General features: G+C 37.5%; 2 protein-coding genes across 2 annotated transcripts; one reads left to right on the top strand and one right to left on the bottom strand.

Moving 5' to 3' along the window:
* Positions 1–20,141: 20,141 nt before the first annotated feature.
* On the top strand, positions 20,142–20,605 carry HRG_02784 (uncharacterized protein; the record flags this gene model as incomplete). Its single annotated transcript, XM_044861255.1, has 2 exons — positions 20,142–20,191; positions 20,254–20,605. The coding sequence occupies 2 exons, from the start codon at positions 20,142–20,144 to the stop codon at positions 20,603–20,605; spliced, it is 402 nt and encodes a 133-aa protein (XP_044722281.1).
* Positions 20,606–21,225: 620 nt separating this feature from the next.
* Positions 21,226–22,293, bottom strand: HRG_02783 (uncharacterized protein; the record flags this gene model as incomplete). The annotated part of the gene is made up of 1 exon (XM_044861254.1): positions 21,226–22,293. One exon carries the CDS (start codon positions 22,291–22,293, stop codon positions 21,226–21,228), a length of 1,068 nt encoding a protein of 355 aa, XP_044722280.1.
* Positions 22,294–22,737: the final 444 nt, after the last annotated feature.

The raw sequence follows: 22,737 nt of genomic DNA, 5'->3' as shown, positions 1-22,737 counted from the left end.
TCGGTTTCTTCTTCCGTTTCCTCGTCTAGGGCCTCTTCTTGAGACTGTTGGGAAGGGGGGATTTGGATCTTCTGAATTAGCTGACGTTGTGAGAGTAAGAGGGGCTGTTGATCCCTCTTTCCGTCGAAGAAGCTAGATTCGTCGAAAATCACATCCCTAGTCGAAATAACCTTTCGTAGAAGAGGAATCCAGATCCGGAAGATATTCGTAGAATTATAACCAACGAGGTAACCAACAAAGGCTCTAGGATCAAGCTTTCTTTTCTTCTTCCTTTTTAGCTGTGCATCGGCAGTCATAGCGTATGCCTTGCAGCCGTAGGCACGAAGGTGGGCTAGCGAGGCCCTCTTCTTCGTAAAGAGCTCGAGGGGGGATTTCCAGTCTGTTCCTTGGGTAGTCCCTCTAGGGGTCCGGTTCCGAAGGTAACAGGCGGTCTCAACGACTTCCCTCCAAAGGTCGTGTGGAAGCCTTGCAGCAAGTCTCATTGTACGGGCCCTTTCCATCACAGCACCCCTGATCTTTCTGCCCCTCCGTTCTGGGCCTGGGTATTCGGTGCTGACGGGAGGGTAAATGCCCCTTTTTCGAAGCCAATTTAAGATATCCTTCGTAAATAGCTCTCCGTCAGACCGTATCTTCTTTACCTCGTAGCCAAAGTGGGATTTCATCCAGTTAACGAAGTCCCGGAGGGCAGACCAGTTGTGCTTGCTTAGGTAGGTCCGTAAGAAATAGGGGAAAACCATCCCTGAAAAAGCGTCTGTGAAAAACATCACCCTGACGAAGCTTTCCTGATCCCTCGAGACGTCGGTCCAGTCGACCCAAATTTCCTCACACGGCTGGTCCGGCCGTAAAGGTGTTCGTCTGGAAATTCGTCTCCTGGTCTTTCCTTGGCCGCAGTGTTCGCATTCGACGGTCTTTGGTCCCCTTATTCGTACGCCCTGTTGTTGTCCTAGCTTATGTAAAGCTAAGGGGCCCGGGTGACCAAGTCGTGCGTGCCAAAGAATGCCGTCTCCTTGGGCTGCTGGAAGAGGGTCCTTAGATCCTACCCTCCTAGTAGGGAAAGCTGACTTCTCGAGAGATTCCTTCCTAAGGATAGGTCGGAATTCGAGAACAAATTGACCGAATTTTTCCTCGATAAGCCCAATAGTCTGATTCTTCTAGACTAGCCTCGTGGGCTCAGACGTCGTATCCCAGAAGATTCCTTCCTCTCGAAGAAGGCGGAAGGAAATCAGGCTCGTTGAAAATCGAGGGCAAAAAGCTACCCTTTTTCGTCGAAGAATTCGTATAGATCCGTTAGGTAATTTCATCGTGAAATTCACCCTTCCGTATCCCTCTATCCGTACGGTTGATTCCCCGGCAATAAGATATTCCCTTCGTGCCTTCTTAAAGGACCGGAATCGTGAGAGTGTATTGCATATGTCGAGGGAAGCACCAGAGTCAAGGATAGCTGATTTTCGTAGGGGATAGTCGGAGGGTTCTAACGGTTGGTCTTGGCCTTGTTGATCCGTAGGGAAGACGAAGGCCTGATTTGCTATACCAACGATTTTTCCTCGAATTTGCGGTAGCGGCGTTAGTTGCTATTTCTTAGCAACCCGAATCTCGTCTATCTTCTTCGGCAACGAGGGGTCCTCCTTAAGAGACTGTTGTACTATTTCTTGTAGCCTCTTTGAAGGGTTGACTCCTTTGGGTCGGTTTTCCTCGAAGACCTGCCAGCAGTCTTCTAGCCGATGGGGCTTTTTGCACGCTTGGCAGGTAGGTCGATTCCTCCTCGTACGTTGTTTCTTCGAGGAATCCTCGTCCCGGTCCGGAAGGTCTGCTTGAAAACCCCCCCTTTTTACCCCTTGTTGCTGATTTTGACGAGGTTCGATTTCGACTAGTTCCCTGATTTTTCGACTAACGGACTGAAAGGTCCATTGGGGGACTAGTCGGGCCGGTCTGACTGACGGGACCGGGGCCGGGCCCGGAGCAAGAGGCGGAGCCGGGGCCGGGCCTAGGGCAGCCGTTGATGACGGTGTTGATGCTCTCGAGGGAGGAGGAGCCGAAGGAGCAACAGCCGCAGCAGCAGCAGCAGCGGGAGCCGCAGCAATAGGGGCTGCAGCAGCTGCAGGGGCAGCAGGTCGAGCCGTCTGGGTCGAGTGCTGGCCACGAAGGAACAAGACTGCTTGCTGTTGTACTCTGGCAGCCTCTTCGTCTAGTTCCCGGCTAGCCTCTCGAAAGATAGTCGAGTAACCGTCACTAATAGGCTTTATTAGCAGAGATATATCCCGTAGCCACTGGCCGGAAAGAGCTTCTGTGAGGAAGTATTGGTTAGCTTCCTAGGATTTCTTCCCACTTAGCTAGCCACGAAGAAGCTAGCAGGTTCCTAGCAGAAAAGGCTCCTAGGTGGGCCGTATAGGTCTTCCTAATACGGTCAGTCATATAGCCCCTCGAGGAGCTGTCGAGGTCTCGAGCTTAAAAGCCACTGCCTAGGAGTCTCTTCTTCTCGAAGAGTGATTAACTTTGCGGCACTAACGGATTCCGTTATCGCCGTACGAGCAGCCGTTAGTAGCTTCGTTTCGTAGAGGTATTCCTTTCGGTGACTCTCGTAGTCGCCTAAGGCAGCAGAAAAAGCTCTCTGTTGTGCAGAGGTTAGCTCGGAGAAGAGGGTAGCTCCCTCTGCAAATTCCGTTGCCCTAGGACGAAGAGGGGGCTCGAGAGGGTCCTGCTTGTCAGAGAAGACCAAATTGTGGATGGTTCTGTCCACACGAGCCCGTAGCTCCTTTACCCACTTATCCCAATCTTGGGGCTCTGCAAGAATCGTCCTACGGACCGTAGGGACGGCAGAGGAGTCGATTTTCGTCATCGTTGCGAAAGAAGAGGGGGGCAGAAAAGTCGGTTAAAAATCGGCTTTTTTAGTAAGAGGGGTAAAAGGAAGCCACGAGGGATGCAAGAAAGGTGCCTTTTGCAGCAGCCGGAAGGTATAGGAATTCTATTCCTCCCGGGCTCATAACTCTCGCGAAAAAGATATGGCCGCCTGTCAGATACAAGCGACAGCGTCAATTAACGCATATAGTATACGCGACATTAGTAGCGGGTAAGGAATAGGCCTAATTAGCTATATATTTAAGGGGGAAAATAAAAGCATTGTTTTTATATAGATAAAGGGACTAGTAAGGGCGCCTCTCTCCTTTATAGATTCTAAGGTAGGGATCCTATCTTAAGGTTACTTAAGGAAAAGCTACTTAGTTTAGATAAGGAGCTTAATTTAGTTAATGCTTAAGGTAATAAAGGTCTAAGCTTATTCTCGATTCCTATTAGTGTAATTAAATAGTTAGGGGTCCTTTTAAAGAGGAGTTTTATAAAGAAACCGCGTATAGCTTAAGCGATTAAGTTAGGTTACTTTATAATAATAGCTAGCATAGTTAGCTCTTTTCTTACTCTCCTTACTATATAAGCTAGTTCTATATCTCTTTAAAGTAGTAGTTTCTATCCGCTAGGCCTATCTTAAAGGTTAACTACCTCTAAGACTTCTTAGAGGTCTTATTCTTCTTAATCTCCTAAAATAATATAGTTATATTAGTAAATCTATTTATACCTAGGAATCCTTATAAAAAAGACTCCGCTAAAAGTTATTAAACCTTAATTAAATAGTATCCTTTATAGTTATTTAACTTTAGTATTAAACTACTAAGAAACTCCGCTACCTTATAATATCGCTTATATATAATTAAGTTTATTTACCGCGATAGCTTAGATTCTATATACTAGCCTATCGATATAGCCTTTTATATTTATCCTCTTATCTAGCTTAAAGAAATACTAGTCTTAGTATAAGATTTTATTTATTTATAGGGCTTCTTATATTACCTTATACCTTTACTTTAAAATTACTTTAACCTTTAAGTATCGCTATTAAATTATCTTAAAGTATAGCTTAACTATACTTTTAACTTAGTATTAAATTATTATTAAAGCTAAGTAGCTATATTCCTACCCTTCTTCCTAAGTAGTATAAGGGACTAGTATATAAGTAAAGTTATAAGGAACTTAGAGGATATAAAGAAACTACCGCTATACTTCTAAGAATATATAGAGTCTAGTATACTATCCTTCTTTCTAAGTATTAAAAACGACTAAGTTTCTTTTCCTATAGTCTTAAAAGAACGCTCCTTAGTAAAGTCCCCCTTTATTTAGTCTTACTAAAAAGTCAGTAACTTTAGTTATATACCTTTATTTATATATAAAGTAACTAAGGTTAAAGGTAAGAGCGGTAAACTTAATTAAATACTCCTTATCGTTTAGGTATTTATAGTACTTTATATATCTATCTTTTATATCCTTAATAGGTTCCCCTTAATAGTTAGTATAAACCAATAGTAAGTAAAGTAAAAGGTATACTATATTTTTAATACCTCTTATTAAGATCTTAATTATCGCGCTAAGGCTAAAGCTCGTAGCCTATTATTAATCGATAGCTCTATAAAGAAAGTTATATATATCGACGATATACTTTTCTTAGTAGGCCTTATTCTTAGTAAATCCGTTTATCTTTTTAACGCTCTTATATATTATTTAAGCGTCTTTAAAAGTAATATCCTACTATTTAATAAGGCCCGTTAATATTAAGTACTAACGATCTCTATAAATATACTAAGGAGGTTACTTTTACTTATAAACGTCTCGTTAGTCTTAGTCTATAAACTTTTCCTTATCTTTAGTATAAAAGCACCCTTTACTACCTTTTACTTTAACTTTACTATAGTAAGTAAGTAAAATAAAGCTCCTACTCTTAAATAGTAGTATATTAAAGAAGATAACAGTATTCTTAAGGAGGTCTATAGCTAGGCCTAGGATATTATTTAGGTTCGCCGCTATATCTTAGGAAAGAGTAAAGTAAGCGAAAGAGAGGGAAAAGATAAGATTAAATAGCTAAGGTAAGTAGTTTTAAGTTATAATACTAAGAGGCTAAGAGGGTTATATATATATATATAATAGTTATATTAGTAAAGGGGATTGTTATAAGTAGGGAAGTATATAGAGTATATATATATATATATAAAAGAAAGAAGAAAGAAGAAAGAAAGAAGGTATAGCGAGAGGAATAAATAGTTATTAAAGCGCGCGGTTATTAGTTAGTTTAGCTAGCCTTTATAGCGGTAAGGTCTTAAGCGTATTTAAGGGTTATACTTAAATAGCTTCTTTTACTAGTTATCGATTAAGGAGCTATTTAATCTCCGCCCTTTTCTTCCCTTCTTTACTCTTTTTATTCTTCTTCTTCCTCTTTTCTTCTTTATTTACGACTACCTCTTCTTCCTTATTATATCTTATAAGACTGCTAAACTTAAAACTAAAGAGCTACTAGATATCGTTAACCTCTCTTTAACTACTCTTCTATAACCTTCTCTTATTACTACTACTCTTCTTACTTAGAATTATTATACTAAGGTCTTTCCTTTTTATATAAAGTACTTTTAAGTAATAACTATTTAACTTATTTAATCTCGCTTAGCTCGTTTTAACTATCTTCTTTTATAGATCTATAGTTACTTTAAGACCTAGGTCTATAGTAGAAATAATATTAGTTACTAAGGGTTTTTAATTTATATAGAAATTGCCTTTTAGTTATAGGTTCTATTAAAAGCTCTTAATATCGTTAGGATTAAAGTATACGGTCGCTCTCTTCTTTCTTACTTTCTTAAGAGTATACTAAGTTAGTATAATTAAATTGTTTTCTATACCCTTTATTATAAACGTTAGCTAGTAACTTATATCTTTATAGAAATCGCTTATTTATATAAATACTTCTTTTCTTAGCTTAGTTTAAGGTAGTAAGAATACTCTTAAGTAGTTTTAATTACTTTATATAGAACTTATAACCCTTACTTTTATTAAGGGTATATTAAAACTTATTAAACGACTATAACTTTTACTTATAAGTATATTATATTTCCTTTTTATAAGTATTTCTCTCTTTTAAGTACTATTAATAGCTCTTATATTAATTATATCTAGGATTTAACTAAAGCGCTTATTTATAAATAACGGTACTTCCTAAGATATTATAGGGCTACTTACGACCTTAATAGATTTACTAACTATATATATAATTATAATTTCTATACTAACCTTAAGACTAATAAATTTTATAATAAGTATATTAATAATAAGACCGCTCTTTATCTTCTTTATAATATCCTTAATCCCTTTAGTCCTACTAAGGATTTAAAGGAAGGGGAGGAAATTAACCTTATACTTATTTTACTTAAAAAGAGATTATATAGTTTTAATAAGCTCTCTCTTAAGTAATAATTAAATAGTCTTTAAGTTCTCTTTATAGTAGTTTATAATAAGTTTACTAAGAGTAAGTAGCTTTATTTAGTCGCTATCTTTAGTAGTAAAAGTATTTCTCTTAAGGTTATATACGTTTAATTTAATAAGTCGAAAATATATTAAAATTTATCTTATAAGCGCGTTTAATTTCGCTATAGTAAGTCTCCCTCTTTATAATAAAGAATAGATATCCCTATCTATAAAGTAAAAAATCCTATTCTTAAAGGAAGTAGGTAGTAAGAATATTCGATTTCTTACTTTATTATTTAATTATATCTTTATTTATCTTTTTAAAGGCAGTAAAGGGTAGGTTATTATTAAGAAAGGGTAGGAAATATTATCTTTATTTACTTAGGGAGCTTTAAGTAGAAAATTTAAAATAATAAGGTAGTAAGTAAGGCGCTTATAAATATCTTGGCTACTATAGTTATCCTTTAATTAAATAGTTAGATAGTACCTTAGTTACTAGTTAGGTTCTAGTATATTTCTTATAATAGTTATAGATTTTTATCTTTACTACCTTTTCCTTCTTAGCTCCTTTTTACCTCCTTCTTTTCTCTTTAAATTAGCGTCTTTAAGGCTCTTATATAAAGATCCTTTTTTACTTTACTAAGTTATAGTAGCTAAACCTTAATCGTATACCTTAGGCCTTTCTTAAGTATCTATAGTCGCTCTTTTTCTTCTTCTTAGCTTTAATCTTTCTAAGGTTTATTAAAAAGTTATTATAACTATAGTACTATTTAATCTAAGGCTTCTCTACTTAATAAAAGTAATAAATTATCTACTTTATTTATTATTTCTTCCTTCTTCTTCTTATTAAAAGTAATCTTATCTTAAAGTAACTAGTCGTCCTTAGTAAAGCACTATTAACCTTCTTTATCCTTTTTAAACTTCTTTAAATACTCTCTTAAGATTATCTTATTAAGCGCGATTCTATCTAAAGTCTTAATCCTATATACCTTAAACTACTTTAAGCGCGATATTACTTAAAAGGGACCGTTCTACCTTATTTAATACTTAGCTTACCTCCTTAGATTATTTAATCGTCTTATATTAAATAGTAAGATAAGGTCTCTAGGTTATAGGCTTTCGTTCCTTATTATATACTTATTAGCTTTATCTATCCTTTCTATTAATCGATTTTAATATCTTATTACTCTTTTCTTAGCTTCTTTTATATCTTTTTCTTTCCTTTTTAAAACTTATACTTATACTTTAAATAATTCTTCTCTTATCTTTACTTTATCTTAGTCGATTAATCGCTAAGTTAAGTATTTTACCTTAAAAGGTAGTACTAGTTCCTATCTATATAATAGGTAGAAAGCTAATATTCTATAAGACTCTTTAACTACTATTTAGTCTATAAGGATTACTTAGTTAAGGTATTTAATCTACTTACCTTTTTTCTTTACTATTCTTATAAGTACTATTATTAACCTTTAATACCCTTATTTTACTACTATATTTACCTTTAAATTATATATTAAAGTTTAAATAACTTTAATACCTATATCCTTTAAGATATACTTAAAGTCTTTCTTTATTTCGGGCCCTTTATTAGTTATAATATATAGTATTATACTATACCTATAAATAATAAAGAGTATAAATTTAGTTATAGCTCTTATAGTAATTTCTTTAACTAAGGTTACTTTTACTTATTTAGTAAGGTCGTTTTATACTTTTATAAGGTATAAATACCTATAATTAAATAGTATATATTAGCTATTAAAGTAAATCTTACTTATAGGGTAGCTAGGCGCGGTCGCGGTTATAACTTCTTAAGGTCTCTTAGTTATAAAGTATTAGTATTCTTTATAAAAAGAGATTATACTATAAATATCGTTTTAAAGGCTAGCTTACTAATACCTATTCTTTATAAATATATATATAACTTATCGTCCTTTATATCCTATTTATACGTAGTACTTTATAATATTCCTTTTTTTATTTTTTTAGGTTATCTATAACTAATATAGGTCCCCTTTCTTCCTTCTTAGGGAGTTACTAAAGCTTTTAATCTTTAACGTAGAATTTTAGACTCTTTAGATATAGCTTCCTATAGTCTTATTTAGAAAGGCCCTCTAGCCGTTTTAATATTTAAAGGAAGTCTATAATTATCCTCGATTCCTTTAAGTAGTCCCTTTATAGCTTAGTCCCTTATACTACGTTTAAGTAAAAGTCTATAAATTCTTTAATATCGCCTTCTATTTCCCTATTTTATATATTAAAAGGTCTTTTAGGCTTTCTTAAAAGTCCTTTAGCTATACTATTTTCTTTACCTTTAACGTATTATATAGTAAAGTTAAAGAGGAAAATATAGCTTATTTAGCGAGTTACTATAGCTTTAAGGACGTCTTTAAAGGCACCTTTTAGTTAATCGACTAAGACCTATATATTAGTTTCTAGGATAAAATATACGCTATATAAGTATATTCTTAGTCTTTTAAGCGCACTTAATATAGCTCTATACCCCCTTTTTATTATATTATATTTAGTTTTTACTAGTAACTATGTTTTACTTTCGAAGCTTATAGGGCGCCTCTTTCTATTAACGATTTATATTAAGACTGCCCCCTAGCTAAGTAGACTAGTATTATATATTAAAATAATATCTCCTCTTCCTAGGCTAACGTCGAGGGATACTAAAAAGACTAAATTAATAATAGCTTCCTTAAAAGTAGCTATTACTTTTACTTATTTATCTCCTTATTCCTAATAGACTTCTTTCTTTAATAGGTCTATAAAGGGTTTTACTAAGATAGCGAATTATTTAATTTAGATTCGATAGTATCTTATAATACTAAGGAAAGCTTTAATATATATTATATTAAGGTATCTTATTTATTCCTTAATTTTAATAACTTTTGCTTTTATAAGGTACTTTTTATTTATTTTATAGATATAACTAATAACTTTAATTAATTACTAGTAGAATTTTAATTTAGCTCTTATAATCGTATAACTAAAGAGTTCGACGTTAACTAAGACTTTATTAAGGTTAATAAGGTATTTAAAGATAAATCTCCTTACTATTAACGCTACCTCTTTATTATTATACGTTATATTAAGCCCCTTAATACCTATATTATTAAGGAAATTCTTATAGATATTTAATATAAAGTCTTATAGGATTCTTTATATTATCCTTATAAATTAACCGACTAAGTTTATAGCCGTTTAAGGGAGTATATATATATATAAAAGGCTAATAGGTATCGCGAATATCGTTAAGTTATAGCTTTTAATATTAAGAGGGATCTAATTATAGCTTAAAAAAAGGTCTAAGAAGGAAAGGATCTTATATATCGAGAAGTAGTCGCTAAACTTATTTATATTTAATAGTAGGTTTATATCTCTTATTATAACGGTATTTATATATATAACGGAATTAATTAAGCGTAGTCCTTTATCTTTCTTTACTACTAGGAAAAAGGGGTTCTTATAGGGTAGGTGCCCTTCTTTAAGGACTCCTATTTTTAGTTTAATTTTAAGGATATCGATAACTTTCTACTCTATCGCTTTTAAGATTAAGATTAAGGCTACTTACTACGCCTTATATTTTATTATCCGAATAACCTATAGTAGGGCTATAGCTAGGTCGACTTTACCTTTTTTTATAAAGTCTTAGGATAACGCTACTTTCTTATTAAATAGAATACTATTAAAGATCTAGATTTCTACCTTTATAAGAAAGCCCTTAAATTATTCGTAAATTACTTTAAGTCTCTCTTTTATTAGCTACTTTCCTTTCTATATACTTAAGAATTTTCTTATTAAGTATTCTAAGTAGGGTCTAGGCTATATCTTATCTTTAACGGTGTTTTATTTAGTCTTCTTTTAGTTAAGGTCCCCTTTTAGCGTCGAGCTATTTAATAAAGTATCGTTAATAAGGTTAATCTTATTTATTTTTCTTTTAAAGAGAGTATTAACTCTTAGATTATATAATATAATAGGTCGTTTCCTCCTTATCTTAACTTTAACCTTTTAAATCTTTCTAAACTTCTTTCTAGCTCTAATAATATTTTCTTAAATTCTCTTATAGCCTTTATAACTATAACTTTAATAATCTCTTTTATTATTTTAGATCTAATAGTTAGAATCGCCTTATCTCCTTTATCTATAATTAATTACTATTATACTAATACTATTAAGAGCTTATTTACGCTAATATAAGCTAGGTTAAGGACTTAGTTAGCGCCCCCTTTATAACTAAGGATCTTACTTTTTAGTAAGAGAATTATAGCTATTAAGGTATATATAAGGGGTTCTCTCTATAATTATTAGGTAGCTCCTAGGTTATCTTCTTTAACTTTTATTACTAAAGCTTAAAAAGATTTCTTAGGAGCTAGGTAGCTATTTCTTATATAGTCTCCTCGAGCTTTAGTCTTTTATATATATCTTTATTAACTAGTAAGGTTATAGTCTAAAAGGATTTTACTATATTAACCTTATCTAAAAGCTCCTATTTAATAGCTCCTACCGCTAGCGTAACTACCTAGATAGTACCGATCTAGTATTTAACCTATATATCGCCGTTCCTTAGGAAATAATTAAATAATATATATAAGGCTCTAATAAATAGTATGCTTAAGATAAAAGGGACTAAGACTCTATCTAGCGTAATATAAGGATAGATTAGTATCTAAGCTATACCTAGATAGAGATTAGTTTCTACCTCCTTAACTATATCTATAAGGGATATAGTATACGCCGTTATTAATACTCTTATTAATAGGATTTTAAGCCTATATATATTTATATATCTTTTAGTAATAAGGTTTCTTTTAAACTTAGTATTAATTAAAACGCTTAGAACTTTAGCTTTCTAGCTACTAAGCCGTACTTAAATATAGGGTAGGTCTTATATATACTTAAATAAGCGGAAGGGTATAAGGACTATATTTATATATATTATAGGAATTACTATAAGGTTTTCTAGAGTTATTTCCTAGTATCTTATTAAGAGTATTACTTCTTATATAATAAATTTATCTTTCCTTAGTTTTATTACCTTAGAGTTTATTAATTAAATAGTCCTTAAGCTAGTTATATTATACTAATTATATTAATTATAAACCTAACTTCCTTTAATACTTATTAGACTTTAAGGCACTTATAATCCGATTCTTTATAAGTAGGGTAAGTAAGCTTAATCGGTTCGACCTAGTATTCTTTATTCTATTCTTTAACTTATACTAAAGCTACCGTAAGGTACCCTTATAGATATTTAAGGAGGGGTAAACTACTCTCTATATTATTTTTAGCTACTTTTATAACCGTTATTATAGCTCTATAAGGTCTTATATTACTCTTTACTTTCTCTAAAGTCTAGAATTTAGTATTTTCTATACCTTAGGCTATATTTATATATCTTATACTAAGTCTCTCGCTTAGTTAAGGAATAAAGTTAATTAAGTAATTTAAAGTAATTAGGATTCTTTTATATATTATTTCTCTAACGATTTTATCTATAAGTCTATTAAACTTCTTATTTAGATCTACTCTATATCTATAGTATATAAGGATAATCTTTAGGCTAGTTTTTACTATTCTTATTATCTTAATTTCCTCTATATCCTCTTCGACTCTTTATCTTTTCCCCTTATAAGTATTAATCCCTATTATTATCGCGAAGCGTAGCTAGATTTCGTAGTTCTTAGAGATATCCCTTAGTATAAGGGACCTAGGAAGCTAAAAAATAGGTTTTAAGGAAGGAGCTAAAAGGAGCTATAAAGAGGAGGGTAGGGGTAAGAAGGGAAGTAAAAGTAGCGATAGCTTCTTATAAAGGTAGCGAAAGATAAGATAGATATACTAGTAACGGCTAGAAAAGAGGGGAAAAACTAGTAAAAAGCTTAGTAGTTAAAAGGATATTAGTAGCTTCTTTAAGTAGGATCTTCTTTATTAATTAAGATACTAGATAGGTATAAAGAGGGGCGTTAGATAGAGGAAAGAAAGAGAATTAAGGTAATATAATAATTAATCCCTTACTATAATTACTGCCCCTATAAGATTTAAATATCTCTACCTTACCTATCCGACCCCTTACTTTTAATTTTACCTTTATATATTTTATATATACTTCTTATATCTCTCTTTATAAGAGTTATAAGCCTAGGAGGAATAGTATTCCTATACCTTCTAGCTACTATAAAAGGCACCTTTCTTATATCTATTATAGCTTCCTTTTACCCTTCTTACTAAAAAAGACGATTTTTAACTAACTTTTCTATCCCCTCTCTCTATAATAATATTAAAAAACGACTCCTCTACCGCCCTTATAGTCTATAGGACGATTCTTATAAAGCCTTAAGATTAAGATAAGTAAGTAAAAGAGCTATAGGCTCCTATAAATAGAACTATATATAATTTAGTCTTCTTTAATAAGTAGGACCTTCTTAAGCCCCCTCTTTATCTAAGGGCAACGGAATTTATTAAGGGAGCTTCCCTCTTCTCCGAGCTAACCTTTATATAATAGAGAGCTTTTTCTACTACCTTAGGTAACTATAAAAGTTACTATAAGGAGTACCTCTATAAGATAAAGCTACTAACTACTATATATATAGCGATAACGGAATCCGTTAATACTATAAAGCTAATCTCTTTTTAAGAGGAAGAGACTCTTAGGTAGTAGCTTTTAAAGCTCGAGACCTTAATAGCTCCCTTAAGGGCCTATATAACTAACTATATTATAAAGACCTATACGGCCTACTTAAGAGCCTTTTCTACTAGGAACCTACTAGCTTCTTCGTACCTAGCTAAGTAGGAAGAAATCCTTAAGGAAGCTAATTAATACTTCCTTATAAAAGCTCTTTCCGGCTAGTAGCTATAGGATATATCTCTACTAATAAAACCTATTAGTAACGGTTACTTAACTATCTTTTAAGAAGCTAGCTAGGAACTAAATAAAGAGGCTACTAGAGTATAATAGTAAGTAGTCTTATTCCTTTGTAGCTAGTACTCGACCTAGACGGCTCGACCTACTGCCCCTATAGCTGCTATAGCCCCTATTACTACGGTTCCTACTACTGCTGCTATAGCTATTGCCCCTCTAGCTCCTCCTCCCTCGAGAGCCTTAACACCGTCTTTAACGGCTGCCTTAGTCCCGGCCCTAGCTCCGCCTTCTACTCTAGGCCCGGTCCCGTTAGTCCGTCTAGCCTAACTAGTCCCCTAATAGACCTTTTAGTCCGTTAGTCGAAAATTTAAGGAACTAGTCGAAATCGAACCTCGTTAATATTAGTAATAAGGAGTAAAGAGGGGAGGTTTTTAAGTAGACCTTTTAGATTAAGACAAGGATTCCTCGAAGAAATAAAAGACTAAATAAAACAGCTACCTAGCCTATAAATTACTAGGCTATCGATTATTATAATACTAGTAGGTCTTCGAGGAAAACCGACCTAAAGGATTTAACCCTTTAAAGAAGCTATAAGAAATAATATAATAGTCTCTTAAGAAGGACCCTTTATTATAAAAGAAGATAGACGAGATTCGGGTTACTAAGAAATAGTAACTAACGCCGCTGCCCTTATTCGAGCCGTAAATTTAAGGAAAAATCGTTAGTATAGTAAATCTAGTCTTTATCTTCCTTATAGATTAATAAGGCTAAAACTAACTATTAGAGCCCTCCGATTATCCCCTACGAAAATCAGCTATCCTTAACTCTAGTACTTCTCTTAATATTTATAATATACTCTCTTAATTCTAGTCCTTTAAGAAGGTATAAAGGGAATACCTTATTACTAAGGAATTAACCGTATAGATAGAGAGATATAAAAGGGTGATTTTTACAATAAAATTACCTAATAGGTCTATATAAATTCTTCGATAAAAAAGGGTAGCTTTTTACCTTTAATTTTTAACGAGCTTAATTTCCTTCCGCTTTCTTTAAAAGGAAGGAATCTTCTAGGATATAACGTTAGAGCCTACGAGGCTAGTCTAAAAGAATTAGACTATTAGGCTTATCAAGGAAAAATTCGGTTAATTTATTCTTAAATTCCGACTTATTTATAAGAAGGAAATACTTAAGAAGTTAGCTTTCCTTACTAAGAGGAATAGGTCTACTATAAAGGACCCTCTTTTAATAGCCTAAGGAGATAGACTTCTTTAGTATATACGACTTAGTTACCTAGGCCCCCTAGCTTTATATAAGCTAGGTCTATAATAAGGCGTACGAATAAGGGGCCTAAAGACCGCTAAATATAAATACTATAGCTAAGGAAAGACTAAGAGATAAATTTCTAGACGAACCCCTTTACGGCCGCACTAGCTATATAAGGAAATTTAGGTCGACTAAACTAACGTCTCTAGGGATTAAGAAAGCTTTATTAAGGTAATAACCTTTATAGATGCCTTTTTAGGGATGGTTTTCCCTTATTTCTTATAGACCTACTTAAGTAAGTATAACTAGTCTACCCTCTAAGACTTCGTTAACTAGATAAAATCCTACTTTAGCTATAAGGTAAAGAAGATACGGTCTAACGGAGAGCTATTTACGAAGGATATCTTAAAATAGCTTTAAAAAAGGGGCATTTTACCCCTCCTATTAGCACCGAATACCTAGGCCTAGAATAGAGGGGCAGAAAGATTAGGGGGTGCTATAATAGAAAGGGCCCGTATAATAAGACTTATTATAAAGCTTCTATACGGCCTTTAGAGGGAAGTTATTAAGACCGCCTATTACTTATAGAACCGGACCCTTAGAGGGACTACCTAAGGAATAGACTAGAAATCCCCCTTTAAGCTCTTTATAAAGAAGAGGGCCTTACTAGAGCTACGAAGAAGCTAGTAAGTTCCTAGTAGAAAAGGCTCCTAGGTAAGCTATATAGGTCTTCCTAATATAGTTAGTTCTATAGCCCCTTAAGGGAGCTATTAAGGTCTCGAGCTTTAAAAGCTACTACCTAGGAGTCTCTTCCTCTTAAAGATAGATTAGCTTTACGGTACTAATTATCGCGAAGCGTAGCCTAATTTCGTAGTTCTTAGAGATATCCCTTAGTATAAGGGACTAAGGAAGCTAAAAACACCTAGTATAAAAGAAAGAAGAAGTAGCTAAAAAGAGGTATAGAAAGGAGGGTAGGGGTATAAGGGGAAGTAGAAGTAGCGATAGCTTCTTATAGAGGTAGCGAGAGATAAGACGGATATACCGGCAGCGGCTAAAAAGGAGGGGAAAAACTAGTAAAAAGCTTAGTAGTCGAAAGGATATTAGTAGCTTCTTTAAGTAGGATCTTCTTTATTAATTAAAAGGCTAGATAGGTATAAAAGGGGGCGTTAGATAGAGGAAAGAAGGATAATTAAGGCAATATAATAATTACTCCCTTACCTTTATTACTACTTCTATAAGAATTAAATCTCTCTGCCCTACCTATCTAACCCCTTACTTTTAATTTTACCTTTATATATTTTTATATACTTCTTATATCTCTCTTCGCGAGAGTTATAAGCCCGGGAGGAATAGAATTCCTATACCTTCTAGCTACTATAAAAGGCATATTTCTTATATCCCTCGTAGCTCCCTTTTACCCCTCTTACTAGAAAAGCTGATTTTTAACCGACTTTTCTACCCTCTCTCTCGCAACGATATTAAAAAACGACTCCTTTACCGCCCCTACGGTCTATAGGACGATTCTAATATAGCCCTAAGATTAGGATAAGTAGGTAAAGGAGCTACGGGCTCGTATAGATAGGACTATCTATAGTTTAGTCTTCTCTAATAAGTAGGACCCTCTTAAGCCCCCTTTTTATCCTAAGGTAATAGAATTTATAAAGGGAGCTTCCCTTTTCTCTAAGCTTACCTCTATATAATAGAGAGCTTTTTCTACTACCTTAGGCGACTACGAGAGTCACTAAAAGGAGTACCTCTATAAGACGAAGCTACTAACTACTATACGTATAGCGATAACGGAATCTATTAGTACCGTAAAGCTAATCTCTCTTTAAGAGGAAGAGACTCCTAGTTTAACGGTAGCTGCGGCACACACCTAAAGACACACCCACGCCAACGGCAATAGCAGCAGCTAGATACCGAAGGACGAGGGGGTCTAAGGGGGACGAAGGAAACGAGAAAGCGCTAGGCAGGGCAAGGTAAAGGCAAAGAGGGCCAAAAAGGTATATTAGTAAAAGAGGATATAGAAGAAGATAATGCTGATAGAAGAAGATGCTGTCTGCTAGCTAAGGAGGAAAAGAGACCTCTTTTATAGACCGAATTTTCCCTCCTTCTTCCCTAGACGAACAGGGGCCAAGGGATCATCTAATTAAGAAGAGGGCTAGCTAGAGACTCTGCCAAGGATCCTACCAAGGACCCTGCTAAGGACCCTGCCAAGGACCCTGCTAAAGACTCTGCTGCGCGGGCTATGTGTTCCTTAGGGTATAGATGCCCCCGTTAAACTAGGCAGTAGCTTTTAAAGCTCGAGACCTCGATAGCTCCTTTAAGGGGCTATATAACTAACCGTATTAAGAAGACCTATATAGCTTACCTAAGAGCCTTTTCTACTAGGAACCTACTAGCCTCTTCGTAGCTAGCTAAGTAGGAAGAAATCCTTAAGGAAGCTAACTAATACTTCCTTATAAAAGCTCTTTCCGGCTAATAGCTATAGGATATATCTCTACTAATAAAGCCTATTAATAACGGTTACTCGACTATCTTTTAAGAAGCTAGCTAAGAACTAAACGAAGAGGCTACTAGAGTATAATAGCAAGCAGTCTTATTCCTTCGTAGCTAGCACTCGACCTAGACAGCTCGACCTATAGCTGCTATAGCCCCTATTGCTACGGCCCCCGCTACTGCTGCTGCTGCGGCTATTGCTCCTTCGGCTCCTCCTCCCTCGAGAGTCTTAACGCCGTCGTTAACTATAGCTACTGCCCCGGCCCCGGCTACGTATCTTATTCCGAGTCCGGCCCCGGTCCCGTTAGTTAGACCGGCCTAACTAGTCCCTTAATAGACCTTTTAGTCCGTTAGTCGAAAAATTAAGGAACTAGTCGAAATCGAACCTCTTCGTTAAAATTAGTAATAAGGGGTAAAAAGGGGGGGTTTTTAAGCAGACCTTCCGGACCGGGATAAGGATTCCTCGAAGAAATAATATATAAGGAGGAATCGACCTACCTACTAAGTATATAAAAAGCCCTATCGGCTAGAAGACTGCTAGTAGGTCTTTAAGGAAAACCGACTTAAAGGAATTAACCCTTTAAAGAGGCTATAAGAAATAGTATAATAGTCTCTTAAGGAGGACCCCTCGTTATAGAAGTAGATAGACGAGTTTTAGGTTACTAAGAAATAGTAACTAACGCTACTGCCCTTATTCGAGCTGTAAATTTAAGGAAAAATCGTTAGTATAGTAAATCTAGTATTCGTCTTCCCTACGAATTAGTAAGACCACCCGTTAGGACCCTCCGACTATCCCCTATAAAAATTAGCTATTCTTAACTTTAGTACTTCCCTCGATATCTATAATATACTCTTACGATTCCGGTCCTTTAAGAAGGCATAGAGGGAATATCTTATTGCTAGGGAATTAACCGTATAGATAGAGGGATATAGAAGGGTGAATTTTACGATAAAACTATCTAATAGGTCTATATAAATTCTTCGACGAAAAAGGGTAGCTTTTTACCCTCGATTTTTAACGAGCCTAATTTTATTCCGCTTTCTTTAAGAGGAAGGAATCTTCTAAGATATAACGTCTAAGCCTATAAGGCTAGTCTAGAAGAATTAGACTATTAGGCTTATCGAGGAAAAATTCGGTTAATTTATTCTCGAATTCTAACCTATTTATAGGAAGGAACTACTTAAGAAGTTAGCTTTCCCTACTAGGAGGAATAGGTCTACTATAAAGGACCCTCTTCCGGCATAACCTCCTTTCCGTCTTAGCGCGTACGCCCCGTTATTACTTAGAGTATATTTACCCGCGCTTCTTAGCGCGGGCACTTTAAAAACTAATAGGATTTACTACTATAGCTTATATAGCGACCTTTTTATCGCTACCTCTTCCTATTCTTAGTCCTTAAGGTAGAGATAGAGATATCTATAGTATTACTAGCGTTATCCTCTTCTTATACTATAAAAGAAAACGAAAAAAGAAACTTATTACTACTAAGCTTACGAAAAAGGTAAACGAGATCGGTATATATATCTAGTAATATAGATCTTTTACTTAAATAGGTACGCTAATTTATATTTAACCTTATAATAAAGCAACTATACTCTATTACTTTAGGCTAGCTCTATATATTTACTTAATAAAGTACCTCTTTAAACTATATAAGGTAATCTAGAATAGCTTTACTTAGCTTTTAATAAAGCGTTATAAGCTCTTAGCCTACCGACTTAGCTATATTAAGTACGCTATAATTAATATAAAGCTTTAAGAGGGGGTTAGCTAGTCCGTTTATACTAATACGCGTAAATAGTAAAAGATACCTTTATAAGTATAAGGATAGGCTTATATAAAAATAGTCGAATTAAGTATAGATATCCCTTATTATAGCGCTATTAGTATAAAGCTTTACTTTTATATAAAGCAGCTTTAGCTTAAGCTCTATAAAAGAGCTATTAAACTTACTAAGGTCTAGTAGTACCGCTCTTAGTCGTGCGGAGCCCTACTATTATAAGAGCTCTTAATTACCCGGGCGAACTAAGTATTATATTCGCTTTAATTTTATAACTATAAGAGTATAGATATTTTACGTATATATATACTAGCGTAAGCGGTTTAACTAGACTAAGTAATTAAACGTTAGCTTTAAAGGTAGCTAAAAATAGCTATTTTATATATAGGGATATAAAGAGGGTAAAATAAAAGGTAGATTATACTATTACGGAGTAGTTAAAGGTATAGGCTTAGGTACGGTCTATTAAAAGAAGGTTAATAATCTATAAGGGGGAAAAGGAAGAGAAGTATAGGCCTAGCCTATATAAGCATAGAAGCCGCTTATATATAGACTTAGCCTAGACCTTAGTCTAGGCTAATATAGGGTAAAAGCCCTTATACTTTCTCTATACTAACTTTATAATAACTCTTTTATACTTTAAGGGTTTTAGCTTTAAGTAGATTATTAGCTAGCCTAATACTAGCGACTTAGTAGCGACTAGGTCCTAGGCAGCGAGTATAGGGCCCGCCCTACTAGCCTTAGCCGCTCTATCCTACCGCTTATATAGTTAGTAGTAACTTACTAGCGCGCGCTTCCTATTATAATTTTAGTATCTTTTATATATTAGCTTATAGTTAGTCCTTTAGTCTTATTAGTTATCTTAATTATTATAGGGTTATTAGTTCTTTTATTATCTTATAGCTAGTTATAGTAAAAGTTATAATAGTAATTATTTTATTAGTTATTTTACTAATTCTCTTATAGGTAATTATTATAGTAAAAGTCTTAAGGCTACTTATTATATTAGTCTTACTATCTATAATAATCTTTATTATTAACTTAGTTATAATTTTTATATTATAGTCCTTACTTTAAGAACTAAGCTAAGTAGGCTATAATTAGTAATTAGTATTTATTAATTTCTTAGATTTATTTATTAATTATAATCTTTCTAGTAAGAATTAAAAGTAAGCTTATAATTTCTATAGTAATAAGTAAGTAAACTACCTTATTAATTTAGTAGTTAGCTTTCATTTTTAGCTAGTATACCAAGGATACTTTATACTAGATTTATAAAGTAAGTAGGAGTTCTCTAAAGCAAGAGGGTTCCTAGCCTCGGGCCGTGCCTAGACGGCCGGACTCGGTAGGATTTGCTGCTGTCAGAGACGGAGCCGCCATCGCCTTGGTACGACACGACGTCCAGCACCACCTCCCCGGCCGGCGACCAGGGGGCGTGGCAGTCGGCGCTAGTCCCGGGAATGTACGCGCCCGAGGCCACGGCCGAGGCCCTGCGCCGGCTCGGCCGCGGGTTCGCCCGTTCGCCGGCACCTTCGAGGGCTTTGTCGCCACATCGGACCGCATCATCCACAGTTCCCTCCGACAGCGGACGTGGCCGCCGGAAGAGATGCAGTGCGGCCATCCGGTGCTGCTGGGCGACGCCGCCAGGCTCATGCTCCCGGCAAAAGGCTATGGCACCGGGTTCGCTGTCGAAGGCGCCACCGTGCTCTCCGGCGCGTTGCTCGACCGGATTGCGGCTCCGAGCAGCGCCGGCGGCGTGAGGGCGGCGCTGGAAGTGTACGCCCGTTTGCGATATCCGAGGTCGGCGGGGATCGCGACCCTGGCAAAGTGGACGGCAACGATGAGCGTGGGCAGCACCTGGTATTGGCGGGCGTTGCGTCACGGCACGGCGCGGTGGCAGCCGGGCCGAGGCAAGGAGGTGTAAGTGCCCACCACTTCTTCGTTCCCCATGGCCTCTAGGAAAGGGAGCTTGCGTGTCGTGAAAGCTCAGAGCTACTACTGACGAGTAGTGCAGGTCTAGGCTGGAAAAGCAGAGCGATCCGTGGCCTTCGAAGGGGCGCTTCGGCAGACCGAAGCGCCGAGGAGCGTGAAGCACGCACGCAGCAGCGTCTCGCTCACACACGCTGTCCTGTTCTTACTTCTTCGACACCCTTCCGTTGCATCCACTTTCGGCGGTCTTGGGGTAAGGTGGCAACCAGTCAACAAAGGTAACATGTAATCCCATCTCCAAAGCAAAAACCTAAATCTTGGTATCATTGTTCGTTATCCATCGACTATACCTGTTCGTTGCGACACCATGAGCACTTCCCATCCTCTACCCACTCCACCCTGCCTTAAATGGCTGCAGTCTCCAAAGAATTTTCCGCATCAAATGAGTGTGATGACCGCGCAACCCCATGCCCCCTGTTCTTCGCTGCAGCAGCATCAGGTGCACGACGCCGCCAGTCCGCCTCGATTTGGCGGGTGAAAACAAAGGTTGCCATCAGAACCTGTAAGAGAAGCCCGATGAGTATCAAGAGAATCGAATGAGCCCGCGGCATAGCCTCAATACATATACGAAGTCGCCTGAGGCCGTGGGGCCAACTCCCTGGATTCGTCATGGGCCGGCAACTCGGCGGCGAAGCCGTGCCGGACAAAACCGGGCGACGTGAGCCCGGTGGCGCTGACGGTGGAGCCGACGCTGTCGCGATGTCCGTCCGAGAAGGATGGGCTCAGGGACCAGCGAGGGTCGGATGAGGTCGAAGTTATGTCGGAGACGGGGCGGGCGAGGTACTTGGACCCCGGCGACGGATCCTGGGACGAGTCGCCGGGCAGCTCGACGGGGAAAGAGGGGGCAGCGGGAGATAGATGTGAGGACATGTATCGAGCCTTGTTGTCCGTGTCTTGAACCTTGTAGTGGTAGTGGCCTGCGCTGGGCGATGGCGAGGAACGCAGAGGCGAGGCGACAAGGGAGGGCGATGGAGGGCCCGGATAGGGGGGGGCGTGGATCGGGGGCGGGCGGGAGCGATCATTTGGGTTGATGGTCTTGAGCTTTCCGTTCTCCATCATGGCCTGGAGGACGCCGGCGTCGAGCAGCTCCGCCTTCTTGATGAAGCGGTCGAGCATCTGGCGGCTGGCGGCGCGGAGCTGCGCCTTGACAAAGGAGACCATGGCAATGTTGCACTTGATCTCAATGTCCTCACGCAGATAGAGGCCGTCGCGGGGGGCGCCGAGCTCCTCGAGGCCGAGCTCGCGCTGCTCGTCGGGGCCCTCGACGCCCGGCTGGTTGCCGGCGACGCGGTAGCGATGGCGCAGGTCGATGTTAAGGGGAGCATGGACGTGTGTTTGCAGTCCCCAGGGCAGGTCGTGGAAGCAGCCGCAAAAGGTGATTTGGCCCGAGCCGGCGCGGCCGATGCCCGGGACGTACTGGATACGCTCGACAATCTCGTACCAGGTGCTGTAGAACTCGTCGGCGGCGGCGGTGCGCGGCGCGGGGATGGGCCGGTGCGAGAGCACGAGCGGGTTGAGCATGATGACCTCGCTGTGTGCGTGCAGAATGTCGATGGCCAGCTGGCGCGGGATGAAGCCCGGGATGGGTGTCACCACCGTGTACGCCTCCTTTTTGCGGAGCATCGCCCCTCCTTTCTTTATCCCTTCATGTGTCTGCCTCTAGATCCCGCACTCGCCCGGTATCTGTCTCCAAGTCTGTATCTTAACTCTTTTCCGCCCGTTGACACGAGAGGATAAGAGTCGAGGCTGGAGAAAGAGGCAGAGACAGGCTAGGATGGATGGCCCTGGTACGGCTTGTTGGCTGCTTGCTTTGTCACCGCGGCGCCGGCAGCTTCGTCTGCTGTGGCGGCCGTTTCGGGGGCTCGCGTCGTGGAGATGGACCGCGGTTCTCCGGACCGGTTCGGTGAAAAGGAGGGAGAATGGGCTTGCCGCACTCGTCACAGCATGGACGCACGAAGTTGGGCGGGAGAGGGCCGCAGTGCGTGCTGGCTGTCGGTTTCGGTGTGTTAAATTATTTGAGGTTGTACTCCGTCGCTGTTGGGGACGGGGGAGTGGACGAGAGACGGA

The sequence above is a fragment of the Hirsutella rhossiliensis genome (assembly GCF_020360975.1).
Source record: "Hirsutella rhossiliensis strain HR02 chromosome Unknown scaffold00003, whole genome shotgun sequence".
Lineage (NCBI taxonomy): Eukaryota > Fungi > Ascomycota > Sordariomycetes > Hypocreales > Ophiocordycipitaceae > Hirsutella > Hirsutella rhossiliensis.
Note: the sequence above shows the minus strand (reverse complement) of the source record. Positions and strands in the feature narration are given on the sequence as shown.